The following is a 24,113-nucleotide window of genomic DNA, read 5'->3' on the forward strand; positions in this document are numbered from 1 at the left end:
CATGGCCTTAGTCACGGTAAAGCATGTCCTTTTCTCCACAAAGATCTTTTTAACTACGACAATACTTTCTGTTTTATAGAAGTTTGATATTGAATCTTAGTACATAAGAATGGAGTGCAAATTGGATTTATTTGTAATGGAGTAGATTAGACTTTGCCGGCCCTTCTAGTCTGAGCCATATACCTTTGTGAATAATTAGGTATTGTAATAATTATAAACATATAAAAACTAAAAACTAATCAAAGAACAATGCCCATAAAAAGTGTCTAATCAAAGATATTCATGGATAAAAAAACATTAAGATATATTATAAGCCTATATTGAGGTGTTCATCCTAGCTCTTAGTAAAAATACGCAATATCATACCATGGAAATAAAAAGAGTACTATCATTGATGATAATTTAAAATTCTGAGATTCAATTTTTATAACTCATTAGTTATTCATATGATAATCCTTCCTGCTCGAAGGTTAGGAAGATTGACGTTGTTTTTTTTTTGAAATTTATGATACAAACACAACATTTCAAAAAAAAAATAGTCATAAAGATATAAATGTATTCATAAGCTCTATGTGAAATGCATTTCTGACGCTTTATTGATTATTTTACCTGAGCAATAGGAAGACAATGCACCGGAAATGAATTGATTGTGAAGATAATAACAACTGCAATCAACATCTTTGCAACTTTCCTCCTCGTTCTCAATTGGTTGTCGAGGTTTTTATTAGCAGAAATGTTTCTTTTGCAATGAATCCTTCCAGGACTCTCTAACGTTCCTGCACGAGAACTAGATTCGATAAATGATGCCGTAGCACTTCCATTCCGATGCATACTTGAAGCAGTCTTTGATAAAAGGGTTCTACGATTTATACGATTGTCTGATGTCTCTTGTGAACCAGGCATATTATTTCTGCGCCAAAGGGTTTTGACGATGTGGTAATAGGCAATCGACATAAAAATGATAGGAAGAGAATAAAGAACTACAGCCTGAAAAGAAAAAACTCAATAATATTATGGGTGTCGATTCGACCATTAATTGTTAATATGAATGATGTACCTTGAGTAATGTAATAGTAAAGTCCACATTTTCACCCCATTTGGGCTTACAACTTGAAAGGTCAAAGAAAATTTCATCCCTTGCAAGACAAGGAAATTGCTCTTCATCGTCAAAGGGCGTCACAGCTTCGAGGGATATTGCATTAGGGATCCCTATAATTGCAGATATTGTCCATATTGCCGCAATAACTACAGCAGCCTTCGTCTTCCGAGATGAAAATTGTAGTGGTCGACATATTGCATAGTAACGGTCGTAGGCTATAAATGTGAGTGTCAGTACAGAAACTGAGACAGATATATCCTGTAAAAAGTTTAAGAAAAAAACAAAACAATAATTAATATCCACAAAATATTTATTCATGTTGAAACTAATAAATAAAAATTTGTTTATTGATTAATCCAAAGTTCCATATGACCCGTTTTCAAATTTAACCTGCAGAAAATTTCTCTCATTTACTTTTCAAACTTTTCAAAAATACACCTCAAGATTTGGAAAAATAATTTTTTATCATTTTATTTCTGCTGAAAATGACTTGTTTACAAAAATAGTTTAATGGGTTGTTTTAACCTTGTTGTTATAAATAAACTTTAGAAAATAATATACATGCGTAGGCGACCCTAAAAAAACATTGAAAAACAATTTGTACCTATATATACATTAAGGTGGTGCTTATTTTTTAAAAAGAGAAATGTTTAGATGTGAGGGTCGCAATTTTTTCCTTTTAGGCGAAAGAGTATATAAATTTTAAACAGTTTTGAAAAATATTTAGAGGTAGATCAACGGGTCAGGAGAAAATGTAGGTCCAAAACATTCTGTAATATGGTGTCTACATTAGAGAAGTAAAATATTTTTTCCTATTTTTTTTTATTAAAGAAGAACTCCAGCTCTAGTTGTCAAACTCGTATTTAAATTTGTTGTGTAAAATCACTTGCCTTGAATTGAATCACGTATTTTCCGTCATGATAAATTTGAGCTAAATAGCAATGTACTTAAAATAAGGTTTAATGACTTTACTTATTGATTAAAATTTGGCTATTTACAACATGTATGCCATGTGTATTTCTTAACACTCAGTTACGAATTATTAATTACATTTAGTTTATAGTGTTTATTTATTCGAAAAAAAAGATCAGTAAAAGGTTGGAAAAATGTCAAATTTATTCTAAATTAAACTAATTTTTCTATTTTGAGTAATAAATTAAAAATTATTAATAATTTGGGACACATAAATTGCTATATGAATATCATTACTTTTAACGAGCATCAGATGGACATACACCCAAAAAATGTAACTTATGGTAGTTTTTACTCTTTTTGATCAATTAGCACAAAACTTTAGCATATTTTGATCGTAAATTTATTTAACTAAACTTCTTGTATAATAAGATTTGTTTTAACACGAAAAAAGTAGATGATGTTTAGGTAAAAAAAAATCATTTTTGAACAAAATTGTAATATTTCAAAACTTATGAAACGTTGAGCTATCTCAAAATATTATTTAAAACCTTAGTAAAATTTGTATACAATGTCTTCAGTCTAAAAAGAAAAATTTGCAACCCTCGCAATCCAACATTTATCAAGTTAAAAAAATAAGCTCCACCCTAATGTACATGAACGTTACCCATAGATACTTCTTGCTACAATGACAAAAAATCCATAGACATTAGTTTAGAGCTAGGTATATAATTAAAATTATGTACAAATAAATGAGGATATGTTTTCGATTATGAGAAATACATGAATCCGTAGTTATTGAAATTGCAGATCAAATATATGTAGTATAAATTTGTCCAAAACAATGAACTGAAAAGTAAACAGTGAAATGATTCTTGATGAGAAGAATTGCAATATCTGGATATTGAATGGTTCATTGGGAAAAATAACAAATAAATAGAAAGCAGGGTCGGAATTATACTCATAATAATGGGTCCTCGGCCCACAAGATACGTCATAGACTATTTGAATCACATCATTTCCACATTTTGCCTATTCAACACTTTAAATATTGAACGAATCATATTGAAAATAACTAAATATAATTATCTTAAACTTAAAATAAGTACGGTATTTTATAGTACATATTTAAGAGTGAGTCATTTTGTTATTTAATGCAAGGTTTTTTTTTTGTAAAAAGTAAAGACCATACAAGGGATAATAATGAGTAAAAAAAAGTTAATGAAAAGTTACTCTAGCGAACTTTTGGTTCTCCAACTTTGTTATTTTGAGGACCAATATGTCATAAAATTTGATTGATACAATTATAGTTGAGTAAATAGAAAATGGAAAATCCTTTTTTAATATGGCATAAATCTAACAGGGTTATTCACTTTTTTGATAATACTTTAATGTCATATTTTTGTCAAAGGAAGGAACGTCATTAAAAGTCTTTAAAGCTAAAACCACACGTTAATTAATTGCCATTTATTTTTTATAGGCATAATATAATGACGAGAAACTTTATAATTAGAGAAAGACCTTAATCTACTCTAAAACCCCAAATGAATTCAACTTAAATATAACTTCCATTAGTTTTTAATTTAAAGGTAGTAAAAACAAAAATTATACAAATGTCATTTGGTAAGTTTACTCTTTCAAAACATGTAGTTGAAAGTTATACAAATAACAAGTATACGTATAAGAAATTCTCTTACCTATATTCATTATTATTGAATAAATTAGAAGTGTATCTTATTGAGATTTTTGTCGATATTTATCATTCTAGCGCTCTATTTTATCAAGGAAAACAAAAGTATAGAAATCGATTTACGTATTATAAAAATTTCCATACGTAAATTTGTATATAGATTGGCTGATAAACAATTTGGCAAAAAGTAAACATTCCAAATCTTTCATTTTACATACATACTTATGCAGGAAGATATTTCTTACACAGACTCTAGTCTCATATGAAGGTGAGTTGTTTCTATATTTATCCAATGTGTACAATTTACTAACGGTGGTAGAATGACTAGGATGCCAGAAAGATTCCCTAGGAAAATAATATTTTAATGGCTGGTAAAGGTTAGAGGGAAAGAAATTGAAAGAAATTTGAGTTATTTTGTTAAATGGTCATTTAAGAAAAAAATACAAATTTATTTTCTATAAAAAAATATATTCATTTTTCATTCTTTGGTTATAAAAACAGAATATTTTTAACGATCTCTTTATTTCCTTGGTGTGTAAATTCAAATTTTTATTATAATACTTAGAGTAAACTGCTTTAAATTAAAAAAAGAGTAACCCAATATGAAAATTGCCGAAGGAAAACGCCAATGTATTTGGGATCAACAAGGATCTTTGTTCATCACAAAAAGTTTTTTGTTTCTCTCTTTTTACAAAATTTACTTTCCTCCATCATTAAATAAAAAATAGTACAAGAATTGCAGAGAAAGACAATTAGTTACCTACTAGTGTGGGGGTTTGGTCTGGAAATCCTCAATTGGTCTGAGACCGATATAATTTTGGTTCGACGCTGGTCGGGACCAATTTCATTGTAATATATACCTTGATCCAGAACAACGGTCTTTGTTTTAGAAAATAGTTTGAAGAAGAAAGGAAGCTTTTTACGAAATATATACTATTTTTATGTTGTTAACTTTTTTTAAGATATAAAATTTTAATCTAGGATCTTAAAATAATCACATAAGACCGAACTGAAAAAATAGGCCTTAAGCCCAGTCTAAAATATGTAGTTACAATATAATTTTGGCCCATGTTTTCCTTCTCATTTTGGAAGACAGGTTGAGGGATACAGTGAATATTGGTATGTGACAAACTTGTCTCAAATGATATATTTTGTAATTGTGGATGATACAAGACTCATAAATCTCACCGCGGTATTTATTCGAAAATATATTTGCACGTATGTAGACACATTATTTTTTTTAGTCAAAATCGTTCCCAAAACTTTTGAAGGTTGTTTAGTATTCCTTATTGTCTATATTTATTGACAATAAAATTTAAAAAAAAAATAAGGAGCCGTTTTTGAGAAAATTGATATGTTATGTCAAATTTTCCTGTTTTCATTTACTCAACAAAAATAAAAGTGAACTTTAATAAATCCTCAACAATTCAAATTTATAGAAATGTTTTTTTTTTTTAATTTAAAAGTGCAGTAGAGTATTATTACTAGGAAATCGTAGAGTTTCAATAAAAAATATTTAGAAATGTAAATTTGATTAAGGTTGGTGTATGTCTTTTCTAGGTTAAATTAGTTAGTTTTGTTCTAACTAATTTGCGTTTATAAAGTACGAGGAAGCGAAGTGAAAGTTTTGAAACGATAAGTTTTATAGAACTAAGCATAATATGCCACTAATATAATTATCTAATTCCTTAAAAATGATTACTTCCTACTCAAAAAAGGATAATAGTTATTTGTAGATGCTTTACGTGTACTGCGTATAGCATTCCCTTTTATGAATACTGCCCTTATATAACAGCATAATTTACGCAAATAAGTGAAAAATTTAAGTTCTAATATAAAATTTAAAGTCCATTTTTTTTAAATAGTAATATTTTTAACCTCATTTTTTTTAAATAGTAATATTTTTAACCTCATTTTTATTAACTTGATTAACATTTTCTCTCCATTCTCGGGAATATTCTAAAAAAAATTTAAAATTTTATTTCATATCAATTGATGACATTTTGTAAAAAAATTATCTTTTTTTTTAATTGTAGACGGAAGGAATGCATATTTAACAAATCTAAATGAACTTTTTTTTTTATAAAGTATTATATAAAAACTTAATCCTACAAAAACAAAAGAATTATCTTCCTTATACTTTATAAAAACAATTACTTTTCAACAAAAGTAAATAACTTGACCTAGAAAATAATTACCAATGCCCTTATAAAATTTTTAATTCTAACTAATTTTTATTCAAATTATACGATCTATTATTAATAATGCAATACTATAGTTTTAATATTTTACAAATTTATCTAAGTTTGTAATGTTGAGGACTTGTAGCTCAAACTTCTTCTTTTTTGAGTGAATAAAACAATGGAAAATTCGACATTCAATATCGATTTTCTCAAAAACGCACCAATAATTATTTTTAAACTTTTAAAATAGATAATTGTAGACATCAAGCAACAGTCCTTAAAAGCTTAGGAAACAATTTACACATAAAAATTATATTTTTAAGCACGTGAATGTAAATGTTCATATAGTGGATGCAAGAATAGTTATTAGTTTAATGGGGATTACGTGTCCTGTTTTCTGAAGATAAAAATATATGTTCACATTAACTCTATTCAAGATCTATTTGAATAATAAAACTGCAATTTATGACTATAAATGTCGTCTCCCAACATATACTGAACCCCATACATTCAACAGCAATGGATCTACCTACTACAACAAATACTTTATTGCCCCATTCGTTGTGATGAATCATGTTGCTTGAAATTGATGGACCCAACCTTACAATCCTATTTAAATATCTACATATAACAAGCCAGAAACTATAAGTGCATTTAACAATAAGAAAGAATTAGTTGTTTGTATTCTCGTAATTGGAATAATCCTTTACACTTCAATTAACCATAATTACTTTATTATAACATGTTTTTGTAAATAAGGAATATCCATTTTCACAATGAAACATTGATTCTTGGTAGTTTGCTTTACTATTTTTGTCTGCAAACAAGGTAACGCCTTAATGAACTTGGACATTATATTTTCGACAGCCTCTCAACAATGTATTTAGTACCGTTGAGACTCTCTCTAACACCCTTTTTTTCCCCAGTTTGGTCTTAAGTGGTTTTTTGTAGAAGGATTTTTACCGATATTTTGGTCAAGACTGCGGTCTCAAAACAAGGACCGAAACGTAATTGCTTTTAAAGCAATTAATGTTTTCAGTTTTTAAATAACAAAGAGACTAATATCAAAAACAACTTAAAAAATCTAAAAAGGACTAAAAATCAATAATGTTTTCTTTAATTTTCCTGCATGACATATTAGCCGCCTGTTAAGTTTTATATTATATATACGGATGGTATTTCTTACAATTCTTCGAGCCTCAACTAAGATCACGACTATGAGAAATGTAATACTAGTTAATCCTTTTGAAATAGATTCATATCTCGGATTTGTGTCTTCTTACTCTTTATTAACACTATTTATTCTACATATTTTCACTATTTTCCTTATTAGTTATTCTTCGTCTGATCTATAGCTGAGATATAAGAGTATAGAATAACCAGTCATGTTTTATTAATATATTTTCATTTAAAAAATAGGTCACTATATTCATTTATGTATAGGAGCTATGTTCAAGATCACCTTACCAAAGACCAAAAGCAAACAAGAAAATGAGGAGTCAAGATAATAATATAACCAAAATTGTAAGAGGTCCATAACATCAAAAAAGTCCTTAAAATTTGGGTAATTTAAAAAAAAGTGAATTGTGAATGATTGATTAGAAAATTACCCTTTTGACTATCGAATTGCTTTTATTTTAGGCATAAAAAAAGGACTAAGACTTTTAGAGGTCGATACTAAGACATTTCAAAATTTAGAACAACACCAATTTAAAAAAACACATCATCATATATCAATTAATAATAAATTTGTATAAAAATATCTTCCTTAGAACAAAAATGAAATAATTTTAAGTATTGAGGATTACATACTTTTAATTACGATAATCGCAAATTAATAATTATATAAAATGTATAATTTTGAAAATATATTTGAAAGAAAATTATTTTTCATTCCTTCAGATATTCATTGAAGCATTAAGCTTAAATAGATTTGAATGGGTAAATTTTAATAATTAGTACAAAAATATAGACATGGGAAAAACTAATTTGTTTTTGTTCAAAAATGGATGAAAATTAATATTCGTGTTTCATTTTTATATTTGAAAAAAATGACAGTACTTAAATATGGGTTAAATGTTTTGCATAGATAGACATTAAAGTATATCTTATACTACCGCATAGAAGAATTACTAGACATACCATAATATAAATTCATATAAAAGGATCTTATAAGGAATTTTAAGTATTCAAAAATTAAAGAACAGTAGAAAAAATGTTTAAGGAAGTACATTAAGATTATTTTAAGTTATACAATACTTCTTTTTGAAGATTCATATTGAATGTGTATCTCACAAGCAAAAGTTATCTGATATCTTAGCTTTCGTTAAAATATTTTTTTACAACCTATTTCTTCAAAAAAACCCAAATAAAAACACATATATAGATAGAAAGTTATATTGACTTATCGAAAATTAGAACAACTTTTTATTTTTCGAAAGTGAAAAACGTGTCAGATCATTGTGAGGTTTAAAAAAAATTACCTTCTTTTATAACTATTTTTCTATTACTATGCTGGTTGGTCCTATGGTACATTGCGGTATTTATTAAATTAAAATGAAATAAGTTTCAGTGGTTACTCATACTTTAGAATTAATTTTATAAAATCAATCGTATTTTAACATCACATGCTATACCCTAAAAAAATGATTCTGAGAGTTCAATGTAATTATTGACATTTGTGTCAATACTTGAGTTGCCTACTTGGATAAGTATTTTTTATTATTTCATCTGAAGGTAAAGTACTTTTACTAACAAAGTCTTTATGAGATTTGAAAAGAGTATATAAGTGAAGGTAAAATGGTAAAATACTTGAAACTAAACATAACTTCAATGGTCGAGTCTACTGGCAACAAGTTTTTGCCACCATACATACAAAGGTTCGCACAGTGACGCTGTTGAAATGTCAAAAAAATAAATTCTCGGACATTGTCTAACTATTCAAAAATAAGTTATTACTAGGGTTGTAAATCGATAGCATTTTTGGTATCTAAAAATAGAAACAACACTTAACACTATAACTTTGTCTATTTGAGAGAAGATCAGCTCATGACGTTTCATTAAATTAGCTGAGAGATGAAGGCAATATACACAAGTCCCACTTTGTATCAAACAAGGACATAAGAAGGAATTACTCCATTTTTGATCCTCAATTCTACCCACTCAATTCAACCACTCTTGGTTACACTTAATTCTTAGATGTTCTCTCCTCACAAAAGAAAGAAATAATAAGAACAGCTTTAAATACACTTTTCATGTTGCCAACAACTTAATTTAGTATAAAGCATACCTTTTGTTCTTATAAATTATGCATGTGATCAATAGCCTTTCTATAACCCAATAAACTGTCAATGTAGGTATATAAATCAATGAAACATTATGATTTGACGTCATAAATTGCAGAATAGTTAAAGGAGATGATGCCATATTGGGAGCAGCTCAAAGTGAATATTTTTCACACATAAAAAGAACAAATTTACAATACATCGTTATTAAGCTACATTTAATGGCTTTAAAAATGCTAAATAAATTGAATACTATTTCATGCCAATGACAAACAGTGATATTTTAATATAGTGTTTAGAGCCCTTTAGTGGAGGGGAGCGTTAGGGTATTCTTAAAAGTATTATAATATAGTATCTGTATTTTATATTAAATGTATAAATGAATTAAAAAACAACATGGTTCTATAAGATTCAAAGAATATATAAGCATATAGGTATACAAAAATTGTTTAAATTAGAAGTACATCTTTTATTTTGTCAAAAAATTGCCAAATTGAAATTAGTAATGAAAATTGCAAAATATTGCTTATTTCCTAATTTTTCGAAAACAGTAATTTATTGGTATTTTTAACGTACCGAATTTTTTTTTTCTTAAAAAAAAAGAAGAAGAGTAATGTTGTCGAAAAAATAATCCATGATAACGGGTTTATTTTTGCAATTATTGAAAGTTATGTTATAAAATGTTCCACATATTAAAAAATATATATAATTTTATGTTCAAAATGCATAGTTTTGTGGCATTTTTTCTTAAAAATTGGCATTCCAAAAAAAAAAAAGAAAACAATTGAAAAATTATTCAGAAAATGAGAGATTTTTCAGATAAATATGAATTTTTATGTGTTATATTTACGACACATAATATAAAATTATGATATTTACGATTTTCAGGAAAAATTTTACGAACATCATTTTATTGACGAATCCAATATTTTATTGAAAATACATTTTTTTACGTGTGAAATAAAAAAAATTGCAATTTTTACTCATTTCTATTTGTACCCAAGACTTTTTTTATTTTGAATAAGTTTAGAAAACAATTTTATTCATATAGTTGTTTTTGGGACCCAAGTCATTTTTTAATTTATAACTCAACCCTTTTTCTATTCTCCTTGAGCTCAAAAACAATTTTTACTTTTTGGTTATGGTATAAGGCCCAAATATATAAGGCCCTCTCCCTAAAATCAGCACCTCTGATATTTTTTGGTCCCATTTTTGGTCTTAGGACATAACGTAGAACAGACAATTTTTATAAGGATATTTTGAAAGAAAGAAAATTATAGAAGAAAGGAAAATGAAAAAAAAAAATAGAGATCTGAGGGCATGGACTTTGGTGATGATGATTGAATTCATGTTTGTAATTTCTACTATATTCTCCTCATTTATAACATTTCCAACATATATTATTGCAATTTTCTTTATTAAGCAAACCCATCATGTAAAACTCATTTTCTGCCTTTTTAAGTTTTAAACACGAAAAATATAATCATAAATGCAACTGAATTTATTGAGAAACTAAAACTGTTCTTAAAATTAAATAAAACAAAATATAGTTAAGTAAATATGGGAATTTTTAAAACGTAACTACAAATTAATGTTATTAGATCTCTTTGTTTTCCATTTTCTTTATATCATTATTTTTTGTTTTGAAATTCATATTCTAAGGATGATCAGTTGGTTAAGGAATTAGTCATTGGGGATTTTGGAAAGGTCCTAAGAATGTAATATTTTAATTATTTGATTTGGACACACAGCACAGATTTAGAAGCCCTTCTTGACACCAAATCTAAAGGTACCAAGTTGAGGTCTGTAGAATTATTATCTATTGAGTTATTTGTATTCAAAGAATTTTTCAAATTTCAAATTATGAAAGTGAATTGAATTTTTTTTTGTATATAATAAATTGCACACCCATCATAAATCATAGTCTGAATTGAAATTAGTTTAATTTTATTAAACATTCTGTCAAACAATCTTTAGGAATTTGATTTTCTATGGAAAACGAACGTTCCTCTGTACTGCAACGCATTATATCCATTGACTGTAATATCAAGAAAATTATAGAATCTTGACTTTAATTTAAACCACGTTTCTACCTACTACTATTTCTACGGCCAGATTACCTTGCATTATAAAAAACCCTTTGCCTAACATAAGTTTGCCTATGTAAGTGTTTCCAGCATTGGAGCTTTTTACATGGAATTAAGCAGGGATTGGTACAAACCCTTCCCGATTTCGTCCTTCCTATTAGAGTCGACAAGATCCTTTATAATCAGGTATATATTATTACTCGTGTAAAACTACTATAAATATAAATTGTAGTAAAAACAATTTCAAGCATTACATGATTACAAAAATATTGCTTATCGAATAAATTACTTTTACCACTCTAAAGTAGTTTTTATCCAATATCTCAAAGGAATGTTTACAAAAATGATAGCCCCCCACTAAATTTCGTTATTATATTATTAAATTGATTAAATTTTTTTTATGTTGTATTAAAAAAAAAAGGTCCTAGCAGACTATTTCACCTCTCCATTACTACGCTTTGATTTAATTTCACAGTTTATATTAATAATATGATTGATTATATTTTATTATACATATGATAATATATCAGCTAATTTGATTCACATACAATATTTATAAGGTTTTTTTTTTAAGTTATAATCTTTTTAACGTTGCCATGTCTTTATATACCTAGTTGAGTATTAACGAACGGAAAAAACAACAACAATAGTTTTAGCTCAATTTGGTTGTTGCTAAGGTAAAAATAATCTATGTAGATATTTAAAAAATAAAACAGGTAGGAAGCAACGGCCTAATTCTTCATGAAACCCATTTCATGATAAAAAGTATTAAAAAATTAAATAATATATTTCTTTTAACAAAAAATAAATATATATATAATGAAATGAGTAATTTCTTAAGTCATCAATTTATCCTGCCATTATTATGTTATGGATACATACCAGGGATTAAATGGATTTGAAACAAAACAAGATGAAAAATATAAAATATTCTATTTGAGTAAGGAGCTACGTGACCTTAGTCTAAATTAAAAATACAAACGTGCTAAGTCTCTTAATAAAATCTATATACAAATATTTTAATTGGACGTGCACATAAACACAACAAAATTTAACTAACAATTTTTCTCCACGGTACATTGAATAACTATATATAATTATGATCAACGACCTTAGTTTCACATTTAATGAACTGAACACTCCATGTACATATTTCAGTATATAGGAGGTTCAGTTCAATAAATTAATTACAGCTTATCAAACTACGAATTATATAAGTTATCTGTAATACTGTTTTTCATCTCAAGACAATTCTAACTATAATTAAACGTTAGTTCGTAGTACTGTCGTTTTAAAATGTTTTTTGAAGAACTTTAATAAAAGACAACAATTAATGTAGTATAAACAGTCTCGAACAGTCAATTCACATACTCTATTTATAGACTCAATTAAATATCATATTTGGAGTATTTTGATCTTTTTGATACTTTTTTTTATTAAAAGTTTATCCACATTGTTGGAATGTTTTGTAAAATATATCGTTTTGATATATTATTCATTTTTTTTTTCATTTCAATGAAATTAATACATTCATAATATTTCACACTCAACCAATTATTTTGATTACTATTCTGATAAGTAAGCTTTCATAGATAGACATTTGGTAGATATCCCATAAAAAATACTTTCTGCAACTTTATGTCTTAATGACATTAACCTTTCAATAGTAATCATATTTATGTTTGAGTAAAACAGATTGGTAGCTATACATAACTTTTTTCATGTAGAAAAATATACTCTATTGTTTATAACTTTTTTATGAGAACATAAATGTTATCCATACTAATTTGTTAATGGAAAACGTTTTGAGTTGGGGGGGATTAATTAATAATTGATTACTCTCACCATTATTTAACAAAAGAAGCTTTTATTATGATTTTACATATGGAAAATTTAGGAGATATGGGTTTTTAATGTTTAATTAAACGAACCAGATAAAAGTTGGTACAATCTAACACAATTACTCAGAGTGTGTTTGATTCAAAAATTTAACTGGTTAAAGATTATAAAAGTAATTGTACTCTAATGCGACTCGTCATATATTGCAACCTTCCTCGTAGCTAGGAAGTGTAGCAACAGTCAAAAAACAAGTTTATGTTAGAAATGAAGAAAATTAAAATGAATAATATTTTTTGATGAATATATAACCAGACCTATTTTCAGTTATTAGTATTTAATGTATCCAAGTAGATTTAAATATAATTAGATTTATATTATATTTAAAATACATTATTTATCACAAACCTCTACAGAGCACTGCACTGGCTAAATAATATACTTGCTGAGGATCGCAAATATAAAAACAAGTAAACAATAAGAGAAAAATTGTAGCACTTTCTTCAACTTACCATTACAATATCTCATAATTTGTCGTATATGAGTAAGTTTGAAATTTTTGATAAATTTAAATCCACTGATAGCAACAAAATCAACTGACAAAAGAACTGACTGCATTACAACGAAAATATTGCTCCTCTGAGTAAAATAGTTTTACTCTCATATATCCGTTTTGATATAATTTCTCTTTGAAAAGATAACCAAAATTATCAATTTAAAAAAAAAAAAGAAAACTCCATTATGTTGAATCATTGAAATATAAATTTTGTGACTGTAGCCTTTTTTATGTTTGAGAAAAATAATCTACTGTTCCTATATCACAGTTGGGATAAACGATGACAACTTAGAACTGTTCATGACATTTTTGATTAATGTTTGTAGAAGTAATGCTTTCAAATAATGAGACCAGAGATCCAAGCCTACATTAAATTTCTGTGTAATAAAATTACTAATGAGATTCTCAAATGGATTAGTGGAGGTAAAAGAAACATTACTGCATCAATATTAAAAAACAAACAAATATCCAATAGGACAGGCCTATTCAATTAAAAATGTAGCTGGATTACACATTTTAATCAATATTTTTTTTGTGTAAAAAAAATATTTATTTCTTAAAAATAAATCATTAATTTTACAAATAAAACAAAAAAAATAGGGTTCTCCGGTATAAGTTTGCCAGGACGTCATACACACAAATCTACACTTTTGGATTTTTCAAAGAATTTCTTCCAACTCTGCTGTTCTTGAAGTTCACTAAACTCTTCATCATTTGTACTTCTCTCGGATCTCTTAAGATTGTTGGCGTGATCAAATCACTTTGAATCATCCATTGTCATCCCCCTTTCCACTAAGTACCTGATACAGCCCTCAACATAATTCCAGTCAGGTATCTCACTTGGATCCATCAACACAAAAGTGTAGAACTCGTTCATGGGGGCCGAGTAAAAGTGACCAAGACATACACAGTGTACTGTCCCTTTTATTCAGCACTGAAATGCTCACACCTTTGGCCATATCTATTATTTTGCTATTGTGCTAGCATGCAAAATAACTTTAAGGGGCATGAAGTTGTTTGTCTACAGTTCATGAAGCATGTTGTGGACCTTGTCAAGACTATTTTAACTTCCATAACTAAATTTTTCTCCCTCCACATCTCTTCAATGTGTGTTTGAAATATAGAAATGAGAGAATGAGTGCATTTCCCGTAGGTAAATCTCGCTTACTCATCTTCAAAACCCTTTTTTAGCTTCATGGGTTGTTTTTCCTGAGACAAAAAGAAGGCTTTCGAGGCTTGATACATCTGCTGGAATATCTCGATAACTTGGGAATAATGAAAGCAACTGTGTCTTGCTGTGAGAGAGGACAGTTCTGTACTCCACATCAGCAAACTCGAGTACTTCTTCAAGTTCTCTGTTCGCACACTATAGATATGAAAATGTTGACCAAAATTCTTCCAATCAAAATACTGAGTGAACAAAGGGAACATTTTCTCAGCTCCATAATTGTGCCATCAGTAGACACGCCATAGTACATAGTTTCTTTGAGTGCCTTTAGAGCCACTTCAACAAAATGCGGGGCTATAACAGCATTAACAATAGCTTCTGTCTTGGTCCAAGCACTGGATATTTTTTGGGCTTTCACCAAATCTGGGGAAATCTTTCTTAGCAAACCAGATGTGTAGCCCATTGATCTATAGCTGTTGTAATGCTTTGTTGTATGAAAAGGGAGGATACCCTCTACAGCCGTAACATAAGTTTCGGTTTTATACACAAACACGTATATCAGTTTACTTGACAACCTCTCTCCTCAAGCTGCAGTTTTGTGTCTTAAAGGGTATACGAGAGCTACCAAAATACTGCCACCTTCATTAGCCACTGATAGCACATGCCATGCACTCAGTTTCCGAAGCATCACGGCCGAGACGAAAACATTGCTATATTATTTTAGTTCGTCTGTGAACTTACTTTTAGGTTTAACTATGACGGCAGATGTAATGTACTGTTCTAAACAGCGTACGGAAGGTCGAAATAACTAGTAAGCCATATGAATGACCCGGAAATACAAATATGCGACGAGGCAAAACAGAAAAAAAAATATGTATATAATTTTTTTTGCGACAAGGCAAAATACCGGACTTTGTTTAAATCCCTGCGAAATGCAGTTTTGAAGTTTCAAAAAGAGGACATGTTCGGAAAAAGAGGATGTTTGGTGATCATATATAATATCAAGCATTTCCTACTGAGACGTCATGACAGATATGACGTCATAAAAAACCTTAAAAGTACTTAGTTTACTCAGTCATCACTTATTCATAGATAAGTACTCATACAAAAAGTATAATACTCAAGATTTTTAGTGAATAAAAATCGGTCAAAATGAGTACTTGTAAATAAGTATATGTCTGAATACTTTTTATAAATTTTATCCACTAATGTACAATTACCCACAAGTAATATGTTTTTGTCGATAATATGTAGGGATTATTTACATAAATGTTCCGGGTACGACTATCATCCGGAAACATCCCTAGAAATAACCAACATTTAGCTAAATTTTAATTCTATGACTCATTGCGTATAAAAGAGGTAATAATCTATAAAATATATATTAATTAAATCAATATTTTTTGCATCATTTGAAGTTCAGAAAATTGACCTTACTTGTATATATAAAACAATACGACACATTAATGATCCAAAAATCCAAGTGTTTGTGACATCCCAAATGACTGTTGGTGGTACACAAAATATCATGACGAGCATGTCTGCCATGGCTAGATTGACTATGAAAATATTTGTGACAGATTGCATGCTTTTTGTTGTCGTGACGGCTATGAATACCTGTAATTAAAAAACAAACATGTATATACAAAATTAAGGAATTGAACAAATAAAGTACTAATATCAAATTACATACATTAATTTTGTTATAAATAACATTGAAATCAATGTATTAGCAAATGGCATTGTTCTGAAAATATTTATATATATAAAAATAGTCAAAATATAGATAAAAATGGATCGTTAGTACATACTTTGTATTGTAGCAATATGTCAATAAAATATTTCAATATCTATAGTTATATTTTGAACTCATCTTTTCAAGATAATATGTTTTCCTTGCCAAAAACATTATTTATATTTTTCACTTTTTAACGAGAACAATAAAATGCACACATAAAATACAAAATAATTTTGAATTGAAAAAGATAATTTTTTTTGGCAAATAAAAAGAAATAAGACATCAAATAACATCATATACATACAAATTAAAGGGCGAGAAAAATTGGATGAGTAACTAATTGCAGTGATAAAATTTGAAACAAATAAAGTAGTTAATTTAAAATTTTAGATTATTGGAGTTCATTGATGTTAATAGGAACTCTTAAAATCGAAATTTAGATTTTTATACGAATTTAAACATGTAATATATCCAAGAATATTTAATTTATTTGAATTTTAGTTTTTGCTAACGATGATCAAGATTATATCTTGTTGTTATATATTTTAGACATGAAGTACTTTTAAAGGAAATATTTGTAGCTATATTCATAAGAACAAGTTCAAAAATGGCACACCTGACGTTTTTAACGTATTGTAACGATTTTTTTAAGCATACTATTTGAATCTGCTACAATTTATCATTAGAAAAATAAGGAGAAAAAAAATGTACTAATATCATTTCGATTTTATAGAGGTTTTATCATATTTGATCTTGTTAGGGCAAACATTGAAATTTTCTTTGGTAGTTTTTTTAATTTTTTATGTTAATTTCCTAAATTTTTCAGTAACAGTCAAGAAATATATTTGCGAATTTTTATTTAAAAAAAATATAATTTGAATTGAAAGAGGCGCTTGAATTAGGGGAAAATTTTAGGTATATACATTGTATATATGTATACTAACCAGTCCTATTTTCAGGTTAAAATTTTCCTCCTTCTGCAGCAGTAAAACTTATTCTGCTTGGAACAATCAAAAAACTGATTTTGACAAAGTTTACTTCTCAAACAATTTTTGGGTCTGGTACAATGCGTTTTAGAAAGGAAAACAATTATATTCTTGCGTCATAATTGCCCACTTTCAGTCCTTTTGTACTGTCTCATATGATGCTTTTGAGTAGTAAAAAGTTGCAGCTTTTATATCCTTAATATTCAGTATGTCAGTTAAAAATATTGTGTACCTTGTTTTAAAGATGTGCTTTATGATTGTTTTATTCACAGTTTCAATGTTTTATCAAATAAAACAATTTAGTCCTACTGAAAGTGATATTCATTGAACAAGAAAAGAGGGTCATTGTCTTCTGTTAGAAAACTCCAAACTATTGAGCACATATTATTTAACTCCTTAAATAGGGGTTTTAATTGATAAACATAATGAAAAAAAATCGTGAAAACACTTTTGGTAGAAAACATTTTTACCGAAAGACATTACGCCAAAGGACAATTAGGCAAACGGACATTTTGCCAAAGGATAATTAGACAAACGGACATTTTGCCAAAAGACTATAAGGCGAACGGACATTTTACAGAATTACCATTTAGAACATTCAAAAAATTATATTTAATTTATTGATATTGTATATTTCAGTTCAACTTCATATGATAAATAGGTTTTGTTTTTAAGCTATATTTATATGTAAACTAATAAGTGTTCTTTTATTTATAAATATTTTTATATTCATTTTATATTCGAACCACCATAGTGTTGAATGTGGTTCAAATCTTTTTCGTTATGGTAATTTAAATAATAAACTAACATAACAACGATTCATATGGGAGAAGTGCTAATCACTTCTCCGTTATCAATTAATTATCATTTGACATATTGGATTATTAATATTCAATACTCAATGATTGACGAAAATACATCATATCAGACAAGTGTTTATGTTTTGTTTGAATAATGATCATTAGTGCATATTATTAATAAAAATAAATATTTTTCAGTAAAAGAACACTCAATATTTTACATATATAATATAAATATAGCTTATGCAAAAAATTTATCATAATATCAAATTAAATTATAATATACATCTCATATATCAATATATTTTTTCGGCAAAATGTCTCAAATGGCCCTTCGGCAAAATATAAGTTTGACAAAAAAAAAAAATTGATTTTTTGATTACTGATTTAGTCGATATAGCAGACTTTTCGAATTTTGTATATTCAAAACTGGCATTACTACGAAAGTATATATATATTTTTAGCATGTAAATAGTGGCTTTTATTTAAAGTAGTGGGTGGGGGACGTTAAAATATAATTCAATCTTAGCTTCATTTTTCAGATGCAAGAGCATCTTTCAAGTACTTTAAAAAAATTAATATTTAATTTCTGGGCCCCCTTACCCTGAAAATTACTTTATAAATATTGATCCCGTATCTGACAATTACTTTTTTTTTATTTCCTTTAGAATTATATTTTTGAATGTGAGATATTAAGGGGTCACTGCTTATCAGAAGATGGTGAATCTGATCTGTAAGTGTATTAATTAGTGATGATTTTCTTGAGTGATTAAGTCTAGTATTTCTAGTTTCTTAATTTATTGTTTCTCCAGCTTCTACAGAATAAAGCCCAATTGGAAAAACAGATCACTGAATTACTTGTTTTTCATTCATAAGGACTTTATTGATAGTTGGAGGCATAATGTATGTAGAAATATTGGTTAACTAACTAGAGGAGGGAAGTTATTATAGAGGGTATCGTCCAAAAATAAAAATTGAGATAGGAAAGATTTAACTATGACGAAAGTTGTGTCAAGTTTTGTCTAGGCATTAAAGATTAACATTGATACGTATATTTTTGAGGCACCTACTTTTTATATCAATAATGGGTGCGCAAGCTTTTATTGCTTCTTGAGCCCTTGGGAAATCCCTTGATAATATTTTTACAAAGCATAAGATATTCATTATATGATAATACATATTTTTTATGAATAGATTTTTTTTAAATGACGCATAACAAAAAAAATCATATGTAAACATATGAGCGACAAAGGGGGGGAAGTCCCCCCAAAATATATTTATCTACTTTCATTTTTATTGTCAAGACGCAAATTTTGCCAAGGTTAAAACCTTGTTATCTCAATTTTTGTTTTGGATGATAGACTTTACACTGTTCAATGTTGCGGTACATTATCAAGCAAAATCCTTATTTTGGCAAATTGTGCAAAAATGCGTAGGTTTTTATTTATTTAATACTCTTAATTAATGATTTATGTAACTAACTTCGCTGAGTTTTTTTTGTGCACAAATGTTCTTCTACACAGAAAACATTAGGTAAATAAATAATTTTATGTTTTTAAATATTAAAAATAGTAAAATGTTTAAAAAACAATAAATATTTTATAATATATATATATATTATAAAACTTCCAAAAATTATTGTCAAATAGTTCCCTTTAATTAATGTATTCACATAATTTTATTTAAAATGGTGTATGAAGCTTTAAATAGCCTTCACACTTTAACTTGATTATAGTATATTATTGGTATATTCTCATACTGTTTTTTTTAATGCCTGAACAAAAAAATATAGACATATTTTTATTAGATGTATACAAAAAAACCTAATTCAACAATATTAATATTTTGGGGGTTTGGCCGTTTTTTCTATAAAATAAAGTTGTGTGCGGTGAGGCAATGAGGAGAATGACTTTATATGGGAGTATAAATAATTTTACTCCCATATAAAGTTCCTAATCAACTAAATACTTTAATTCCCGTGGGGATGGCGATTACCATAGTAGCTGCCGTGAAGTACGCTCGGGTATCAGAGTCTAATCCAACGGTAAACATGTGATGAGCTCAAACAATAAACCCTAATACCCCAATCGCTACTATTGCATAAATTATACCAAGCGAACCGAAAGCCTCATCTTTACAAGTTTCTTGAGTAATAATCTGAGAGATTAGCCCAAACCCTGGAAGAATTTAAATATAAACTTCAGGGTGCCCAAAAAATCAGAATAAATGCTGGTATAAAATAGGATCTCCCCCCACCTCTAGGATCAAAAAAAAGTTGTATTTAGGTTTCGACCAGTAAGAAGTATGGTAATTGCTCCTGCTAATACAGGTAAAGACAAGTACTCCTTTGCATGTTATATAGTAAGAAGAATATAAGTTAATATAATACATAAATTCTATTTTGGCGTAGATATAAGCTTCAAAAAATATAAATATAAGGCGTTCCTGATGACCGTATTAAGCTAATACTAAAACCGACAGAAACAGTTTAACAACTGTATCACCAATATTTTAGTTCTGATTTGAACAATAGATCATTGAATCAATTTATATGAATTTGAACAGAATTTAGAGAGGGGCTTACCCTTGTGGCGTGATTATTTAGCTCCACTTTTATATTTAATCATTTTACTCAAAATATATGCCTATCCAGTAAGTTTTGCTTGAATTTTCATTTGAGTGAGTTAATTTTCTCTAAATTTATGAACTAGTATTATTAGACGACTATTTAATATAATTGTTCCTACGATTAGCAACATACACAAATGTTCGATACAATAAATTAGAATTTAAAATAAAGGAACTTTATCTTGATTTATAAACAATAAATTCTTCAGATATGCTAGATATTTTCCAGCTAGCCACCACTTTATTTAATTCAAACTATAAAATTAATGCCTCTTATCAACCTAATCGAATGATTCCATCGGCAGAGGATGAGTTTGTTTGAGTTCTAATATTTTGATATAATCAGAAGATTGATCATATCTAACCAAAAGAAGTTCAGAGTTGTAGTAAATACTTATTTCTTATACAATGTAATGAGAGCATCAAATTTGAACAAATTCAAAGGTACTTGGTGATGATCGTCATAAGAAGTTGAAACTATAATGAAATGAAACTATTTTGTATACCATTATCTTTCTCCTGGAGTTGGAAGATGAATAAAAATCAAATGGCGTCAATGAATCATTCTGAATCAAACCTAAAGTGCTATTTTTGATAAAAATTTTAATATTGAGCAATTTACTTTCAATGATAATTATGGATAAAGAAATTAAATGCTTGTTCACTGACCAATTTTTTTTAGCTAAGAACTAACAAGATATGAAGTTACTAGAAAAGTTGTGCTTAAACTAATTTTTTCATCCCCCTCCCCGCTACTTAAATGTTTTTGGAACAAAAATCATGCAAAACCTAGACTGATCAAATCTAAACTAATCATAGTGATTATCTATTTTTGGGTTTTCATAAAAATTGTATAATGTAACATGTTGGTTTTAAATTTTGTTTTGAAAATTTATAATTATTTTTTTTTACAAAAATATATTTTTAATTAACATTTCGACAATCAGCGACAACAATGTTTGCTCAAAGGCCCATAATGACCCTAAATTCTGAAGCTTACTTATACAGTAAAATCTCGATTTAAGAGATACATACATTCAACTTTAGAGATTTAGTAAGACTGACCGAATTTTTACTTTATTTAAAACATCGATTTAAGGGATTTTTATCTATATTTTTAGAATAACAAATTTTAAGGCTATATTCTATATTTAAACTTATTTTTTAATTGGTTTTTATATTTATTGTGTTTAGTTTTAGTTTACTAGTTGGTGTTTGAACAAAAGTTATAGCAACTTTAGTTGCTATATTTGAACGAGATTTAAAAAAATTGTTGTACTATCATCTTTAGCCATTAACACATTTAGAGATTGTAAGATTTCTAAATTTATCTGGAGTTAGTAACCGAAGAAATATAACTACGTGACTAATAAAGAATAAACCATGACATGAATTCTCAAAATATAAATTATTTTCTGTAGAAGCATTTATTAAGGTTCTATTTCAATTCTTTATGCATCTCCGCTCCATAAATATTTTTTCTCTCGTCAACAATACTTATGTATTTAGTAACATTCGTATAATATATATATTTGACTGATTTTTATTTTATTTCTCCCAAAATGTTGGTAACTCATTGTTCAAAAATGTTCCTTTTAGTACAAATGATGAAGTATACAGCTTGAACCAAATTGATCAATTTTTAAAGGTTGTTTAGTGCATTTGAATTTGTAAATTGTACAATTTTATGCAAAATACGATATTGTCAGCAGAAGTCAAAGTATAACAATTTACAATGTTAGATAGCTACTGTATATGAAGAAGAGAATATTATTATTGTATATACCTCTAATGACATCCTCTTGGAACAGTCAAATTGTTCATGTTTGTGAAGTACCGTGCAAGAAAATAATTGTACTATAAAACCCAAAATTGACCTGATATATTTCCTGTCCTTATGTCATCAATTATATAATATGATAAATATGAAGATAATAAAACCATAACCCTGCTCTCTCCGATTGACTCAACATTAATCCCCAAAATATGTGGGGCCTGGCAATATTGATTGTCTTATATCCTAAGTGAAGGGGATCCTTTATTCTGCAAAGGTTAAACTTAGTTATGTTCCGTGTGGTCCACAAGGGTATGTTTCGAAATCTGTCGAACATACAATGCTATAACTTAGTTACTTTACATACATGTTTACAGACTGGTTTACGAGACTGGTAAATAACTTCACGATATTAGTAGTCATGTGTGTTTTTGATAAGAAGAGAGAGGGGCCCTACTAGAGGGTGACAGATTTGAGGGATGGGCAGTGATGTAAATCTTGTGAATATTTTAGCTGGCCCATTTGCAGCATTGGTGTATAGAAGAGATAACAAAAAATCATCAAGACAACACCTGACCTCACACATCTTTAATGACGTGCAAGAAGCTTCTGGAGCTCAGATGGGAAGTTCCTCGGCATTCACCCTACAGTTCAGACCTGTCACCAAGTGGCAACACCACTTTTCCCTGTCAATGACCAATACACTTGCTGGTAAAAATTTGGTCTGAATAGAGGACAGTAAAAATTGATTGTTCCAGTTTTTTGCCAATAGGGGCAAGAGCTTCTACTAGAAAAGCATCATGAAGCTGGATTATCGTTGGTAACAAGTTATCTAATAGAACAGGGTATACTTGACTTAAATCGATGATCGCAATACTTCTAATAAACCATTCAAATAAGGAGAAAAATACTAAATTACTTTTTCCTCAACCTATTATTATGAATGAGAACATTTAGTTAAGCTGAGATGATGCTTTGTTGGTACGAATATTTAAAAAAAACCAGTATATTTATTCATTTTTGTAGAATAACCTATTTTTATTCACAACACCACCATCCATCAAACAAAATAAAAATTACCTCTACACCATTTAACCGATAATTTACTCATATACAAAAAAAAACGATTCCTTATAAAGAGAAAATAAATAAATGGGAAACACTAAACAAGTTTGCATGTCTGCTGTAGACTCATTTTTGAATCTGTCCTTAGTATCTAAAGGTAAATTCACTGGATTTATTGCGTACTCATATCTTTTTTTTATGACTTCATTTTCTTTAAAACTTATAGTAATTTTGGAATGACTATACTATAATGATAATAATAATAACAAAAGAAAAAAGATATAGATTCAAAGTGAGCCTACTTTTA

At 28.0% G+C, this 24,113-nt stretch overlaps 1 protein-coding gene across 6 annotated transcripts in view; it reads right to left on the minus strand.

The window, feature by feature from the left end:
- Positions 1-24,113, minus strand: part of LOC121119852 (orexin receptor type 2) — a 144,042-nt gene that overhangs the window by 14,264 nt on the left and 105,665 nt on the right. For all 6 annotated transcript variants that reach the window (XM_040714659.2, XM_040714657.2, XM_071889150.1 and 3 more), the window contains 3 exons: positions 16,253-16,432; positions 1,058-1,357; positions 610-987 (listed from right to left, as the gene is read on the minus strand). In XM_040714659.2, coding sequence (XP_040570593.1) covers positions 610-987; positions 1,058-1,357; positions 16,253-16,432 — 858 coding nt within the window. The remainder of the gene's footprint in view (positions 1-609; positions 988-1,057; positions 1,358-16,252; positions 16,433-24,113) is intronic.

The sequence above is a fragment of the Lepeophtheirus salmonis genome, chromosome 6, assembly GCF_016086655.4.
Source record: "Lepeophtheirus salmonis chromosome 6, UVic_Lsal_1.4, whole genome shotgun sequence".
Lineage (NCBI taxonomy): Eukaryota > Metazoa > Arthropoda > Copepoda > Siphonostomatoida > Caligidae > Lepeophtheirus > Lepeophtheirus salmonis.